This window comes from Xyrauchen texanus, chromosome 4 (genome assembly GCF_025860055.1).
Source record: "Xyrauchen texanus isolate HMW12.3.18 chromosome 4, RBS_HiC_50CHRs, whole genome shotgun sequence".
NCBI classification, from domain to species: Eukaryota; Metazoa; Chordata; class Actinopteri; order Cypriniformes; family Catostomidae; genus Xyrauchen; species Xyrauchen texanus.
Window position 1 is genome coordinate 37582384 of NC_068279.1, and position 18603 is coordinate 37600986.

The 18603-nt window shown below is 36.8% G+C and overlaps 1 protein-coding gene across 1 annotated transcript in view; it reads left to right on the top strand.

Annotated features, from left to right (window-relative positions):
* LOC127643218 (SET-binding protein-like) overlaps nt 1-18603 on the top strand; it is a 114112-nt gene that overhangs the window by 10905 nt on the left and 84604 nt on the right. The window contains exon 2 of the mRNA XM_052125857.1: nt 15438-16080. Coding sequence (XP_051981817.1) covers nt 15610-16080 — 471 coding nt within the window. The 5' untranslated portion in view covers nt 15438-15609. The remainder of the gene's footprint in view (nt 1-15437; nt 16081-18603) is intronic.

An 18603-nucleotide genomic window follows, 5' to 3' on the forward strand; every position in this document is an offset into this window, starting at 1 on the left:
AAACCAGTAAAATATTTTGTTGAATTTCAAAAAACGTGGCAACTTTCCACAAATGTACAAGCAGTTAACTAAACAGATTGCATGCTTGTCGCATGCTGTACTTGTCAAATCTACTTTAACCTCATAAATATGCAAATAAACTGTAACAAACTCAGGCTTTACAAGTGAGCAGTGTGAAATTTGAGAAATTATAGAACTATTTCTGTAAACAATTAAGAATAAAATTAATCTCTATTGTATCTTTTTTTTTTTTTTTTCAAATTGATGATGCTACAACAACTTTTCTTATGCGTTTACAATAGGACCTCAACAAAGTGTGAACACATGGCGTGGCCAGAATTTACCTGCTATATCTGCATAGTTACCATAAACTTCACTACTTTAGGCTCTGCCTAACCAATCATCACTCTTAATGCCAAAACCTGAAATCCAATCCGACTCAGAGTAGGGCTGGGTTTTTTCAAGTTTGACAACTGGACACACTGCCAAACAAACTGCACATCGGAAAGCAAGCCTGAGGTAAGTTAGCTTACAATGTTAACTGTCCTGTCAGATACAGTGAAGTTGCCAATTTGATTAATTAACCCACTGTTATTAACCAATAATTTTAGCTAAGCTAATTGTTCATTTATGGAGACGAGTGGCAGCAACCTGGATGTAATATAGGCTAACGTCAACAACAGGATAAAACGTGTCGGTATCTTTCTCTTGTTGCACGTTATCTATACAACATGTAAGCTGATGCAAGCAGGAGCAAGCTCCAATCTGCTAGATTTTACAGAAATGAGCCTGACCTCCGTTTTACATGTTGAATACGATGCTGATAAATGAATAATGCACTTTATACATTTTAAACGATCATGGCCAGAAAGATACAGATTTTAATTTAATAATTGTATTGGCCCGAATATAAGACAATGTTTTTTCCCCCTCATAATCAAGTCAAGTCAATTTTATTTGTATAGCGCCTTTCACAACACACATCGTTTCAAAGCAGCTTTACAGAATATCAGCATTAACAGACGATAAAACTGTAATGTCTATGAAGTCGATTAATCATCATTGTGTAATTTAGATAAAATACGATTTTTAATAGTGTTTAAAAATAATTAAATGATAATTGTATTAATAACCCCAGTGAGCAAGCTGTAGGCGAATGTGGCAAGGAACACAAAACTCCATAAGATGTAGATTAATGGAGAAAAATAACCTTGGAAGAAACCAGACTTACTGTCTCCATCGCTGTGCAATGTTTTCAAATACTTTTAATATGCAGAATGTTAAAATCTCAGTCACAAAATTCAAAATGTACATTGATTAGAGACTGTCAAAAATTGTAATTGTTTTCTAAATTCTATTCTATCAGTCTATTAACATTTTTATTGCTTCTTTCCAATTAACATTTGTTTGTTTTTTGTACAGATAACAAAGAAAAACAAAACATAAATACACTGAATCAACATTTAACCCCCACTATTACCCCTCCCCAATCACCAACCCCACCCTGACCCTCAAAGAACATCCCTGTGGTCACATATAGGTACACACACACACACACACACACACACACACACACACACACACACACACACACACACACACACACAAAAAGCAAAAATAAATAAATAAATAAAATATATTAATCATTCAGATTTAAAACTATGCTTCTCTCTCCACAGCCCCTCCCCGAGGGTCCCCCAAAAATGGTAAATAACTGCCCCATTTCCCATCAAACTTCTACATGACACCTCCTTGAAAGCCACCACCCTCCTCATCTCCTTGCACCACTCCCGAAATTAGGGCGCTCCAGCCGACTTCCATCCCCTTAAAACAATCTGTCTGCCTATCATAACACTGGTCAGGACCCAATTTTTTATGTGTTTTTATGTATTAATTCTTGGATTTTAACACACCACCAAAAATCATGTGTTGTGTCCCCATCATCTGATTGGTATCACCAGCAGGTGGGGGTGTCTTTAAGACCCAGCCTATACAATCTAGAGGGGAATCTTTGTAAAATCTTAAATTACACTAGGAGCACCCTTGCATCCAGTGGTTGCATTAGACTTTCCCATCGTCATCACGTTCATTCTTTTTTTACCTTGTTGGATTAAGAGAGTGTCATGATGTTCAAGATCAAAAGTTAAAGGATTAAAGTTGAAGAAATCTAAAATAAAGTTCAAGAATTGGTTATATCTTAAATATTTATCAGAAATGGCCTATATTATAACCAAATATTGAACTACTTTTAATATTATCAATGCACCTAAATACCGTAAAACCGTAATACCATGGTAATTTTTGTGACTGTTATCACTGTTACACCCCTATTAGGCAGCAAAGACGGTGACAGGTCCACCTGCACTTGACCCATGTGTGTGCAGTTTGATTGACATCAAACACAGCCCATTGATGACAGCCTTCCCTGCTTTCTTCACAGCCATTGGATACAATTATTTTATTGACATTTTAGATTCGTTTCCATTGAGATATTGAGTTTATAAAGTGACTTTGCTGTTGTAAACATTACTGTTGCTACTCTAGAAATAACATTCTTTAAAAATAACATATTTTTAGCAATTATTTCGTAAAAAAAATAATAATCATTAAGAGTGGGACAACGTTCTTTATTAGTATATTAGTTTTTTGTATCCAGGTTGGCAATGAGCACGTACAAGCACTCTGCACAGTTTAACAGCCCCAATTTGGAAATGGTTGTCCCCCTGTAAATAAATACTGATGGCAGCTGAAGAGGAGAAGAGGGCAAGGCTGAGACATGCGGCCCTGGGTAGATCGCATGCTGCAAGAACATCCGTTCAGCAGGAACCACTAACAAACGAAAGCAGCAGCAGAGTCTGCTTGAAAAGAGACTCCTCTGTGGCCGCAAAGGATCCAGTAGGGCTCAGGATCTCAAAAAACAGGCAGCTGAAGAGGAGAAGAGGGCAAGGCTGAGACATGCTGCTAAACAGAGAAAACGGGCCCTTGAGAATATGGTTCAGGCAAAAAATAAAAACAGACCCCTCTTACGCTGTGCGTTATGTGGAATGACTTGCCTCCACATATTAGAATGGCCCCCATATTTTATGTGTTTTATATGTTCAGCACTTTGGTAACCTTGCTATTGTTTTAAAATGTGCTATATAGATAAAGTTGATTGGATTGGATTTTTTGCTTGCGTATCCTCACCCTCTACCCCTGACCAGTTTTCATGCCTGAAACATGTTCATGTCCATAAAAGGGACTGAGACAGCGAGGAATCTTTCACCATAGCACACAATCTTGAACACCCAGCTACTGATTGTGTCAGTTCAGAAAAGTGTTTGAGCTGTCCTTAGGCCAGAGGCTTTGAACAGATGCCCAGAACACATATTTCACCTCTAAACAATAGAATATTACATGTGTGCCACTTTTCTAAGTTCCAAAATACACAAAAAAAAAAACAACTTTTAAATGAAGTTAATCATGGACAGTGGTTCCACACAACCAAAATAGATTTATTAACATTACATTTATTTTTGCAATATATGCAAACGTGTGTTGTGAAAACACAACTGAAAAGTGAAAATCTATGTGAAATAGTAATGTCCAACCAAAACAATTTAATCACTTCCCTGCAACTTAAATTCATAGTTTTTTTTTTTTTACATATTTCTGTTTATTTGAAACTCTGCAAAAATATTTCACTTCACCAATGTAAGATGATTTCATTCAAACTACTCATTGATATTATGGACCGTGGTTCCAGTTCTAGTTACCTTAACTCAAATATTTTTCATTCCAAATCCCTTTATTTATTTTTAATGTTTTGTATAGTGAGTCATAAAAAGAACGCAAAGATAAGTAACAAATGCACAAACTGTGTTTATTGCACTCATGTGTGTGTTTAGGATATATGTGTCCCATTGGTACATTGATGATGTCCCGAAGAACTTCTACATTCTCCAATACCACTCCAACAGCTGCTGAGCTATCTTCAATATCTGAATCTTCAACTCATATCACACAGATTCCCAACACATTCTTCTGGATCTGTGTCCTACAGAGGAAAATTAAAAAGACTCGGAGTACACTGAAGTTCCACAGTGTATTAACAAACCATATCCATCCATCCATCCATCCATCCATCCATCGTCAACCGCTTATCCTGCGTACAGGGTCGCGGGGGGCTGGAGCCTATCCCAGCTAACATTGGGCGAAAGGCGGGGGACACCCTGGACAGGTCGCCAGTCCATCGCAGGGCAAAAAACCATATAAAATGATTGAAAATACAGCCAATGTTCAGGGACATATACATAATAAGACTGTTAGGCTCTTTATTCAGGTAGTCAAAGAAACAAGGGCATACATTCTCTCTTCATATCAGTGTCATCAGTCTCACATAAGTATGAGAATACCTAAATAAATCAATGAAGAATCAAAGCCTTAAAGTAAAGCAATAGTTCACCCTAAAAGTATTTACTTCAACTTATACTTTCACAAACTTTAAAAACTTTCCTTCTTCCATGGAAGGTATTTTGATGGAGATATGAGGTGAACATGCCCAGACAATTTACGTGAATGGGGGCCAAATTTTCAATCTCCTAAAACCACATAAAGGCAGCATAAAAGTCATTCACAAGACTGCAGTGGTTTATTCAATGTCTTCTGAAGCGATCCAATCGGTTTTGGGTGAAAAACAGATCAAAATATAATATTTTTTTTTTTCCTTTGTGCATCTTGCCATTGCAGTCTCGGGGCGCGATTATAATTTCAAGATTGATTGCACTTCCTAGTGCATGATGCATGTGCAGAGTGCTAGACGGCGCTTTAGGAAGTGTATCTGGCTGGTTCGATCCCCACAGCCACCACCATTGTGTCCTTGAGCAAGGCACTTAACTCCAGGTTGCTCCGGGGGGATTGTCCCTGTAATAAGTGCACTGTAAGTCGCTTTGGATAAAAGCGTCTGCCAAATGCATAAATGTAAATCTGAGCTTGAAATCATGATCTCCATGGAGACTGCTAGTGTCTAGATTTACAATTTGGTCTGTTTTAACCCAAAACTGATTGGATTGCTTTAGAAGAAATGGATTTAACTATTATGGATTGCTTTTATGTGATTTTTGGAGCGTCAAAGTTCTGGTCACCATTTACTTGTACTGAATAGATATTTTCACATCATCACTCCATCAAAATATCTCTGTGTTCAGCAGAGGAAAGAAAGTCATACAAGTTTGAGACAGCACAAGGGTAAGTTAAGGATGAGAAAAATTTATTTTTTGGGTGATATGTCCCTTTACTATGCAGAGACAACTATAAGCCATTCATAGGTCAAAAACTGTAAACACGGTGGCGCTATGAAAATTTCCCTGTTTGTTTTGAGCAGCCTGTCTAATGACGCAATAACATTTACACGAACAATGGCTTGAGTTGGGGTGGGACTATCTTTCTGTTCAATCAACTGCAGATGGGAGCTGTATTCGGAAAGCTGTTTTGAAAACCATGTTTATGTTTGCAATTCCATATGGTGGTGTAGAAATTGCACACTTCAGCTTTAAAGGGATAGTTCACCCAAAAATTAAAATTCTCATTTACTCACCCTCATGCCATCCCAGATGTGAATGACTTTCTTCTACTGAACAAATTGGAAGAAAAGCAGAAAAATAGCTCCGCTCAGTGTGTCCTTAAAATGCAAGTGAAAGGCGATTCGACTTCGGAAGCTCCAAAAAGCACAGACAGTCAGCAAAAACGTCAGCCATATGACTCCAGTGGTGTAAATAATGTCTTATAAAGAGAAAAAAATCATTTTAATGTGAAAAATATCAATATTTAAGTACTTTTAACTATAAATCGGTCAGCAGCAGTATGCGTGTGTTATGTAATCGCCAGAGCACTGAGTTCAAATGGTCCCTCATGTGACATTTGCGTTTGCATTTTACGGACATAATCTCATGTTCTTCTCTTGGTCGAGACATCTAGGATAAGCACACAAACACACCATTGTGAAAAACATACAGATACAAATACAGATCTAAACCAAAACCAACAAAGCTTCTGTAAGGCATTCCTCCTACTGCTCTTCCTGGTGTCGCCCGTGCGTCAGTTCTCGCGTGAACATGCCAACGCGAATAAGCGCTAACCTGAAAGTGATGCTTTATAGTTAAAAGGTACTTGAATATGAATCTTTTTCATACCAAAATGATCGTTTGTCTTTAGAATTTAACCGCTGGAGTCGTTTGGATGATGTTTATGCTGACTGCATGTTCTTTTTGGAGCTTCAAATGTCGAAATCACCATCCCATTTTTAAGGACCTACTGAACTGAGATATGTTTCTATTTTACTTCAAATGTGTTCAGCAGAGGAAAGCAAGTCATACACACCTGGAAATGGCATGAGGGTGAGTAAATGATGAGAGAATTTTCAGTTTTGGGTGAACTATCCCTTTAACACAGTACAAGTGTTGTTGAGTGGAGTTGTTCATACCTGTGTCATAGGCACCAAGAGGATTAACATTTTTTTGTCAATGGATGACTCCTTGCTTTGCAAACATCCATAAAACAGTATAAGGACGGGCAAGGTGGAGGCGGGAACCGGCTGAACAGTCAACATAAAGGTTTAATGATATAATGAACTTAAAACAACATAAAACAGAAAAGAACAGACACACATGCAGTGCGGCCACGTGCATCTCTCCCTCGATCTGGCTCATCTTTATCCCCCTCCCGGTTGATTAGCCCGAATCAGGGCCAGCCATGTGTCCTCATGGCCCGACCCGGCCCCACCCTCCTTCTCTTCAAGGTAATCTGTTACCATTAGGGATGGACACGAGTACTCGCGTACTTAGACGTGGCAGCAATGATTGATCATGAAAACAATGATCGATGGTGATCATGCATAATGTGACTTTTCACTTAATTCAAAATTCACTGACAATTACCTGACAACTTAACAAAAACATGTCAAAATGGGAGCTTATTTTTAATTTTGAGATTGATTACGGTGTAGTTTTGAGGGGTACATTGATTGTCAGAGACGTCTCATAGCAACCAAACTTATATACGACTTTGCAATGCTATTGTTACGATAATCAATAGAGAGTGTAATTTACCTGGTCTCAGCAAAAGGTTTAATAAACATGTTTTTATATACTAAGAACTTTGACTCGTCAATGGATATTATTTAATATGTGAATGTTTGTCACTGACTGTAAACCTCCCTGCCCTGGGTGCTGAAATGTTTGTGGGACGTAACACACACCTGCATCTAGACGAAATTGGAGTTGAAGATTTCCGCATGAGTTTCCAAGTTAGAAGTCCAACATAATGTGTCATTCAGTTGCACTTTCCCCAGTTGAAAGGTGGAAATTCAGACTCTCTGAGTTGAATGAAAGGCTTCATGAATCAACAGAGCAACATTAATATGGAGCTTTCTCATCAGGAGCGAACACTTGGGAAGACACATACACACAGTGGACTCTTCACATAATGACAAAATATGATGCATTATGCAATCTTTTGTATATTTTGTAACAGATTATTTTATAACAGCCTATAATAATGAATTAGATGATACACTGGAACAATACACAATGCAGCAGACAAAGACGTTTGTCAGGCATGTTATTATATATACAGTTATGCACATGTCATTCCCCCTCGAGTACTCAACGAGTAATTAGTCAGAGTACTCGAGTAGATAAAATGACTAAAATGCCCATCCATAGTTAACATGGCACCCATAATGTTTCATAGGGAAGACTAATTATTCACTTAAAAATGTTCACTTAACCTCTTCTGTTCTAAAAGGGCAGGCCATCTGGTTTTAAATTCTGCGACGTAGTGATTCCGTATCCACCTCATGCCTCCTGATTGAAAGACTCTTGTACATCAGCATTCTCATATTTGTACTCGTTGTTCTCTCTTCTTTTGGAGAGTTTTGGCTGTTTCTCATTGTGGATAGGAAGGGAATTTTACATTTCCACATTTCTAGAAGAGAAAATGCACAAAAGCATGACAGTTTGTTTATGGCAGAGGCAGATAACAACTATTGTAACTAGAGATGCAAAACTTGTTAACATGAAACACGAGTCAAATACAGTAAACATTTGAAGTGAAATGAACTGTTGTAAATTCACATACTGCTCCAAGGGGTTTGACCATTAGGCTATCTCACGATTCATTATGATGTACTTTCATGATTTAGTATAATCTCGATAGTCGATACACATGGAAGAGATGTTCTGTTTTAATTTCAAGCACTTAAAAAACAAGCTGATTATCTAGATATATCTAAAAGCTAAATGCTATCAGCACTTCAAGGACCTTGTGCGAACCCTTTAAATAGTGTAGAAAAAAGCAACAGAGCGATTTTGATGTATGACTGAACATTTCATTACATGGACAGAAAACAATTTTGAAGTTTTATGTTGTCTCATCATTACTGAACAAGCAAAAGAGCGCCATTTCGACTCACTGCATAACATCCATTAAGCACAATATATTGCGAAATATATCAAAGCTATACTTAACCTCTCATTCTATTCAACAAAACAATAACGCAACCCAAAAAAGAGCAATAAATTCAAGTTTCTGATTGTACAAAAATACTTTAAGAAAATTATTTTCTTACCTGGGATTTCTCACACTTTCTCCAACTCCTTCGCACAGTCTTCATCAACTGTCTGCGATGTAAATGGTCACATCCGTGATGTCATAAGTATGTGTTAAACAATTAATTTAATGAAACATGAATAATGTTTTGAAAGAACATACAATATATGAGTGTTTTCAATAGAATGTATTCGGATAAAACAAACATGAACAGTATACCAAATGTTTTGTCAACGGAAAGTGCAACTTTTGGTTTAAAAATTATTATTTTTTTAATTTTGAGTGAATATTTTTTTGTGTACATCAACTTTGGTGTCATTAAATTGTATAACATATATTACCATTATATTGGTCATCCCGTGAAATCAGTATTTACAGTTGGCACCTGTAAAAAAACAAAAACAAAAAAATACACCTGTATGCAACTACTTTTCCGAAGAATACCCAAACACCAGACATTTGATAGATCATTTTTTTTATAATGTTATCATTAACCCAGCTGAGCTGATTTTGTGTGGCAAGACAAATTCATTTAGATGCCTTCCAGTTCTATGATCATCTTAATTGAGATGTGTCAATAAAAAGGGCAGATCAGTAAATAAAGCCCCTTGAGGACAAGCGCCTGAATGTATCACCCTCTTTTGAGTCTGCCACAGGCAACACTGCTTACACAAAACTGTTTTATGCATCTTTTTGGAGGAGAACCCATGGTCTGTCCTGGGCGTATTTGTGATAATAATAATTCTGTTTATGAGCTGATTTCTTACACAATTAGTATGCCTACTTTGCCAGACAGGGTTTTTCATTACATAAACTGAGTGTTAGGGTTTAGCATTGTGGAAAGTGAAAAGAGTAAAGCCATTATGTTTGAGTGTGTGGATTAGACTGTCACACAATCAGGAAATCCTGAGTCAAGAAATCTCCTGCCTTGATTAGTGATTAGCCACAGAAATGCTGCATAGTTTTGAGAGTGACATATATTTGCAGAAGTATATATTTTTTATATATATTCATTTTGTAATGAAAAAATTGCAGTCTAAAAACATTTAGAAAGTTTTTCTGCCACAACTACCATAATACAGTACAATTAGTGTTACTGCAGTAAATCCATGGTAAAGTTTTGTAAATGTTGTGATCTTTGAATTGAAAAGTCATTAATTAATTTTTTCTCCTGTTTTCTTTGTCAGTGCCATTTAGTATGTGGGGACTGTTTGTTTTAAATTAGTTTCATCACCGAGACATAAGATTTTTGCAACAAACAATTCTGTACTGCATTCAAGCGGGTTTCGCAATCCCTGCAGCGCATCTCACTGCTTCACAGGCCCATTTAAAATCTGTGTCTGTGTGGTTTAGACCAGTCCGCGAATTACCGCACCTGCTCTGCCCTCGTGCTGCTATGATTAAGCCGTGTTAATAATTGACCCGTGTAGCGCTGTTTCATTCCGTTTTTGAAGCAAGCAAAATGCACTCCAAAATAATACAGATGAAGGCTCATTTATATTCACAAGGAAAGCACTAACTGATTGTTCAGTGAAACGTTGTAAACACCTGCCATCCTACGTTTCAGAAATGAGCTTGTGGGCCACTTGAAATGAAGCGAGTATGACATGTTGTTTTGTGGTAGCGTCACTGTGAGTAAGTGCATGTGTGTGTGTGTGTGTGTGTGTGTGTGTGTGTGTGTGTGTGTGTGTGTGTGTGTGTGTGTGTGTGTGTGTGTGTGTGTGTGTGTGTTTGTGTGTGTTTGTGTGTGTTTGTGTGTGTTTGTGTGTGTGTGTGTGTGTGTGTGTGTGTATGTGTGTGTGTGGTGGGGTCCCTTTCACAGTGTAGTAAGCGCACAGTTGACTGGGGCTGGCAAGCGTTATGCTTCGTCAAGAATATTAAATGAACCATCGGCGCTCAGAATTCAGCAGAGGCGCAGCATCGCTGCAAAATGCATATGGGGAAACACTGCGTCATCACCAAAGTTGTTTTTGAAACGGCGTGCATTTGAATGGACCATATTGACTGGGTTACCCTTAGATAAGCTTGTTTACATGTTAAATTTGTTTAACTTGTAAACTTGTTTGCTTTAACAAGTTCTCACATGTTCACACGAGAATTTGTGTATTTTAGTGCTAAAACAGTGCAAGTTCTCATGTGAACATACGTCACTGTGAATGAGTTTCTCTCATGCACTCATAAACGCCCAATGGATGTCAAGATTTTCACTGAAATCAATGATTTCTCATCAAAACCTATCCTATGTCTTCAGAAGACTTTGAATAAAATATAGAGTCCCATGGACAACTTTTAGGATTCTTTTGAGTCAAAACTTGCTGCAAGAATGCCAGGGTGTTGTGTGTGGTTGCTTGGACATTGTTTTGTGGTTGCTAAGGTGCTTTGAGTGTTTTTTTGCATGTTGTTATGCGTTGGTATGGGTGGTTGCCGGGGTGCTCTGCATTATTGCTAGGTGGTTACTGGCCCAAGTCAAAAGTGTTCGCTCCTAAGCCCAATTATGTTTTAAGTCATATCAATTCTGCACAATCAAGCTGCACAGTCTTGAGTTATTGTGAATGTCTGCAGCAAAAACCATATGAGTCCACAGCATAAGTTGCGTGGCAAAGTTTTATTCATACACTCAAAACTAACAACTAACACTCACAATTAACATTCACAATAAGAGAAATTATGACTGTATTTTGCTGCAGTGTGTACATGGCCATTGAGTTGAGTCATATTTTTGTTTTGTTTCGTTTTTGCCAAATTTCTAGAACACCCAAGATGTGCAAGGAAACTACTCGGACAAACCAAAATATAAACATTGTCAGTGTCATTGATGGTTTGTGAGTGGCTGTGTTTGAGTCTGCATGGATAGGAACATGAATCATGCCATTTTGACTGTCATGATATGATAGATAGATTGAGCTGTTTAGTCTAGCGTGGATCCAGGCTGTCTTGTGATAGCTGCTGTTGTTTTCAAAAGCCTCTCATCTGTCACCTGTCTTGTAGTTGAAAGGGTAAATGACACTGAGCTTTGTCTGACAACAGGCCAACAGTAGATGAGAGACTGAGCTCAACTCGCTTAACGCACTGTGGATATACATCAATACATACATCATGCTGCTGACACTCGTGGAATTGATTGTGTTGAACGTGTCTCCAAAATAGAAACAAGTTCTGTCTAGCTTTTGTCAACTTTGTTTTGTCAGGCTTATCAACTGCGAGTATCTCAATTAACATACACGTTATCAAGTAACGATTTCTTTTGTCTGTGCAAATAAATTACATAAATTTGATGACTAAACAGAAATCTGAAGAAACTGCCATCTACCACTTATTTTTTAGCTTTGTGTGAACAAGTAAAACATTTTTTTTTAGCAATTTTATGTTTGCTAATACTATATTAAATGTGTAATATATCGGCATTGTATCGGATACCCTGCTCTCTGGATATCACATCGGCCATTAAAAAAACCATATTGGTCAACCACTATAGTTATGTAATCAAAGGATTATGTAATTTAATTGTTAGTCATGGTTTGGATTAAAAACTGAAATATTGAAACCCAGTAGCCCATGTTTGTCATTACTGAATGAAAGAATAGTGCTAAATGAATTTGCCATTTGATGCTAAACGTCTTGGAGGTGTTATATTCTGCACTAATTGAGATTTTCCAGGTTGTGGTCTGTTTGATATCTGCAAAGTGTTTATCATTGAGCCAGAGGCCTCATTTGTTGACTCTCACACTGTGACTTGGATTACTCAACTGATCACTAAAGCAAATGAGCTGGTCACCAATGTAATTATGGTGCCTGGAGCCAGTGATAGAACTGTTCCAGGTAGAAGGCTGCATGCTTACAGATTATCCTGATTAATTGGTGGGTTGACAAGGACACATTTTTCTTGTTCAGTATTTTGCATTGCCTACTTAGCACAGAATTATGAGGAAAAGCATTTCTAGGCACTGGGTTTGATGTACTGAAGAAGAATATGCATAGCTGCTTCACAGAAGCTAAAGAAACATGTGAAAACGTGTCCTAATCAGGCGTGACAGGACAGGTAATTTTCCTGTCCGTACTAAAAGCAGAAATGCTGGCAACTTAACAAAATTACAGGCAATCAGAAAATGTTATATGTGCACAATTTTTATTGTAGATGATACGATTTGCGATTTTTAATTGTGATTTAGGGAAATCTTTTTCCTTATTCATACTTTTGCAGTCAAACATTTCAGGGCTCAAAGACACATGTCAGGAGGAAAACAATTGTCTTCATAACTGCTTGATGATAGTGCCAGTTAGATTGTGTCATCTTTTTTGTTTTTCTTTACTCTTTATCCACCTTCCCAATTTCTGTTCTGTTCTCTCACTGAGTTGATCATACACCTTTCACTATAAGAAAAGATCACAGACAAATAAGCTTTCAAACATAGTGGGATACATTCAGGCTGATCAGGTGCAGAACAAGCAATAGAACTGAACAGAACCTGTCCTGAAAAACGTATGTGTAAGAGAATATTTTATTTTCATTTGTCACTCATCATTATTATAATCACATTTTAACTTTGTAAAAAATAAGGCATTCTACATTCTATTAATTATTATTATATAGGGCTGCAACAAATACATTTTTTGATTATCGACTAATCTATTGATTATTAGAACGATTATTCGACTGTTTGGACGAGTATTGCAATGATTAATCATTAGTTCTTAACTGACTATTCAGCTTGTGTCTTGACTTAAAATGTTGTACTACTAATGTGCTTACTAGCAATAAAGAGGATCATATCATATATAAAAATACCTCTAAATGATATTCACTGAATTAAAGAAAAGAAAAATACTTTTTTATAAAGTTTAACTTATAAAAAATTCACTGCAAACAATCCCATTGTTATCAAATGTTTTGTCTTGTTTTCATTTAGAAATATCTACAAATCCTTAAAACAAGATACATTTACTTGAGAATTAACACATAAGATATTTAGACTTGCTTTAAGAGAATGTATTTTGTATATAAGTTTATTTCTTCTTGTTTATACTTCTGTGAGTGCACTAAAGACAAATTATACGTATATTCAAGATATATTCTGAAAACATCATATCTTATATGTTATGTAATATGTTGCTCCTAAAGTTAATGTAAATTTTTTTAAAGGAGTTTTAGACATTTATATTGGAAAAGAAGCCAAATCAAAAACATATTTTGTTACAGTGTATAATGGGGTGAAGACTACCCTCTCTCATCTTTCTGTTCACTTCAATCCATCTTTACCTCACTAAAGAAAAATAAAACTATCTTCTTAATAAAGCTGTGTATTGTCGATTTTCTTCATGATATGATACACATATACTGTATTAGTCGCAAGCCATCACATTTCCTTATAGCTGCATCAAGCGTGCGCACGAAGGAAAAGCATCAAAGTGTGCATCAGCAGGTTGCAGTTTAAATCTCTCCCCCTTAGATCGGATTACTTCACGTGACTCATTGAAGCGGCAGTGACTGCACAGAGAAAGTACTTTTTCAGGGTTTGTACTTATTTACATGACCTGCTTCCTTATTATTTTAACTTAAATAAAGCATGCATTAAAGATTTAATGCAGACTCGCTGAGGTGTTATCTTTAAAGATGCTCTGACATACAAGCTGAACGGCAGCTCCGGCTCCACTTCATTTCACAACGAGAGTGCTTCTGTATTTACTTATTTGTATTTTTTTATAATTTCCTAATACTTTGCGATCTACGTCACCTGAAGCTGTTTAGAAAGTCTGGACAATGTGTAAAAACATTGAGTTTATATTAATTTGTTTAAGAAACGTTAAAAAGTTACTGTCACTTTTAGTTTCAACATGCATTTCAGTGTTCTGGTTCAGTGAACATCAATGAGAATCTCTTGGTTTCTTTAGCACTTCGATGCTTGAGATTAAAATGTATATTTCTTTATACTTTTCTATCTGACTGTAAAGAACAGAAAGGATGTTAAGACACATTATTCCATGAAAGTGGAGTCACCTCATCTTCGATCGACACACACACATTACATGGAGGAAACAGTCAGTTTAAATCTCAAGAACTTTTCATCAAAACAAGGTGATTTTCCAGGTATTCCAGTACTTACATTTCTAAAAGCTAAATTCAAGCACTTTAAGAGCCTAGTGTGAACCCTGTAAACAGTGTAGAAAAAAGTGCTGTAGTGGTCAAATCAAAGAGATTATGATGTTTCACGGGTCATTTCATTTATGATCCCATGGACAGAAAACAATGTTGCAAAATTTGAAATATCGAGTCATGATATTGTTTGTCCTTTTTCGATTTTTGGTTTGTGATGCATCGAAATTCAATATATTGTGCTATCCCTACTAGACAGTGGCAGGTCTGTTAGACTGCATTTCAGGGGGTGGAGCAAAAAAGTTGAAAAAAATGCTGCTGAAATTCAAAATTTCGGTGCAAATTTTATTTTTTTTATTTTTAACATCTAATATTTTGAGACAGTTGTGCATATTATCACAAAAAATGGTAAATCTGCTACATGGCATGGCTTATACATATATTATGAATGCATGCTAAGTCAAGTATATCAGGTATTTGACATGAAAGAGCCAATTTTGTATGATTACAAAATAAATGCCTTTATAAAGGAACAAAATGCCCCAGATAATGAAACCACGAGCCAAAGATTGCCTTTAAAATAGAAAAGTACATTTCTGACTTGCAAAATGTCTTGTTGCTTGCTGTGGCTATTTAAGACATGGAGTGTTAAGAGGGTGGTTTGGGTATTTAATACAGACTTTTCTTAACTTTGTCTTATGATGGCATGTGTTGTGCTTTTAAAAAACTGATATTTTTTTTCTTTAAACTCTATTTTCAGTTTCACCTGGGAAAAATTCCACCTTAGCAAGATTTGTAAGATTCCGGGAGCAGTAAGGATACATAAGCCATCACATCCCTCTCTGATTAAACTCGATCACCAAAACTGGTGTCCAACTGTCCTTTTGGCTCCCTTTGCTTCCTCTTTCTTGAACCAAGCTTCAAGATTGGCAATGGAGCAAAGAGACCTTACTCGGACGGCACAGCCCAAAGGGAATGAGGAGTTCTTCTCCACTGTTACCACCATCAACAGAGCAGACCTTAGTGAGGTGGGTCTTCTGGCCAGCCCGATAAAGAGCCTCCCTCTGCCTGGGGAGCAGCAGGACCATGAAGAAGATGAAGATCTTGGTCTGGGGAAGGACGTAGATGCCATTTCCAATGCAGACAGTGAGAGATGGTGTCATGGAGATGGGCTGGAAGAGCAGGAGTTCTCCATCAAGGAGGCCAATTTCTCAGGAGGCAGCCTGAAGCTGAAGATTCAAACGACAAAGCGGGCCAAGAAGCCTCCAAAAAACCTGGAGAACTACATCTGTCCTCCTGAGATCCGTATCACCATCAAGCAGCCTGGGGAGCAGAAGACTACGAAATATGGCAAGAACAGCAAGGGAGCAAAAGAGGAGAACTTGGGACCCCCCAGAAAGAGGGTTAGTGTCACTCTCATGATGTTAAGAAATGTGTTTACTTTGTTGCATTGATGTCATGTAAATCATGTGGTATGGCTGCTTTAGCCACAGGTGTAGACCTTGAGTTGAAGGTTTATTAAATTTGATGTGAACGAAAATGAGGCTGTGAAGGATAGTTTGTTAAAGTGGTAGTGGTTCTCAACTGGTTTTGCTTCAGGACCCAGATTTTACATTGGATATCAAGTGGCGACCCACCATAGTAAAAAACATAACCTGTATTTAATCTGTCCTGGGTATAAATGCATGTAACAAGTGCATTTAAAAAAAAAATGATGTCAACAACAAAAGATACAGGTAGCTTTCTCTTCCCCCTTTTAAAAGTTGATGAGCATATGTATTTATATGAGCCAGTTATATTTATTATCCAGTTTATTTCCAAATTTCAAACATCATTCAAACAAAACATTTATTACACAGGAGGAAAACTTTGCTCATAATTTGTCCACAAGCCTTAGAGGTCCAGACGTAAAGCCCTTTATGTAGGCCTACTGGCCCATATATTTACCTTTCAATGACATATAAGCACAGGTAAGTCAGGATAGGTAGCTAGTCTTTCTACTACTACTACTACTACATAGTAATAATAATAATAATAACAACAAAAATAAACTATAGTTTTTGAAAAATAGTATAGATTCTACCCAAAATATTATTTAATATAAAACTAAAACATTTTTGGTCAAAATATCACAGTTACTGCTGTAAAATCATAAAATAGTTTAGTAAGGGTGATGATGTGTAATAATAATAATAATAATAATACACTTTTTTTATGGTGCATAGCACAGTGTTGCTCTGTTCCACTTCACTGCTGTTTATAATGTCGGGGCTGCTATTTTGAGAGGTTTTATTTCCTCCATAACAATTAAAACTAGAAAAATCTCGCTAGAATTGAAATGGCCATTGATGTGCACATGAGCGCCAGAGATACAGTGGAGCAGTGCAGATCATTGACATGATTTGCTCCATTACACTCGTGGGAAAAAACAGCTTTAATTGCACCGCGGAAATACCGCGTTGCAGATGAGAAGCCTTTAGCGTCAATTAAGCACTGAACTCGAGATTATCATTAAATTAGCCTCGGCATTCCTAGATGTTACTTAGGCTCCACCGAAAAATTTTAAGTGGGAGAACCATGGCATTGTTCTTTCCCTGCTGTCTGCAACACACCCCGAATAGACCTGCGACCCACCAGTTGAGAAACACTGTGTTCAAGTACAGTTAATTTAATATGCTGTACTGTTATACCAGAGTGTTGATTGTTCAGCTGATATATGAAATATTGAGAATATATATTTATATGTCTTTCCAACATGGCCAGGTGTAATGAAGACATTCCAAGTTTGTGTACTGTAGTAACATAATATTTTTGAATTTTTACCTTGGAATACCTTGTAAATACAACCATTGTACATGAATATGGTAATTTTTCGTCAGTAGTACCATAGTATTTATTGAAGTACCATTGTTTTACCATCTGATACCATAACTGTATCATGGAACTGCCACAGTATTTTTCTTGTAATGGGGGCTATAGAGGTTTCTGCTTATATTATTCAGTGTGTGATCACATGAGACACTAGAATGACATTTGGTAAACACATTCTGCACACCACAGTCTGCAGTGAATGAAGATATGTTGCATTTTCTTGCTTGAAAGAATGAAGGATTGTGGGAGAGAATGGGAGAAGCTGGTGATACCACAGTCAGAGTCTGTAATTTGACCATAATTAGGGTGAAAATCTGTGCTTACTGAAACTAAGAGGAACTACCAGCATCAGCATCTTTCAGTAAACGCACCACAGACTCAAAAGTAATCATGTTTTTGAGGAATCTCTGGCATTGAAACGTTCTCCTATATTTTTATTGTTACAGTAATCTCTTAGGGTATTAATTATTTGTAATGGAGAACTGACTCCTGCTGTTTCATGTGATGTACATTTAAAATCTTGTCCATTACTGCCAACTGCATTTTACTTCATCCAACAATTGATGGTTTGATTATCAGCCTTAAATATTGTATGTGGGTGCATGTTATCTGATTTCCCCATGGATTTCTCTTAGCTTGGAGTGAAATGAGATTGTTGCCATGTAGCCAAAGGGTCTTGACATTTTATTTTTATTTTAACTCTGAAATTTAGCCTTCAATAACATGATGAAAATTTCATCTGGAACTTATTGTTCCAAAAACCTAAATGCTTTTATTTATTTTTTGGAAGAATTATTTGGAAGAATCATTTGACGGCTCTTGCCATTGAGTGATGGCTCATTTATTGTCAGCAGGACTACCTTTTACTTTTGATATTTTTATGATGCTCTTTGAGTTTGACAGCCCCTTATCACTACAAATTTCTTAACAATAATGTTTTTGATTCCTTGACATATAACAAAGGAAAAACAACATATATACATTGAATCAACATTTAACATTTAACCCCCACTATAACATTTAACACCCCTAGAAAATAACAATCATGTATAATT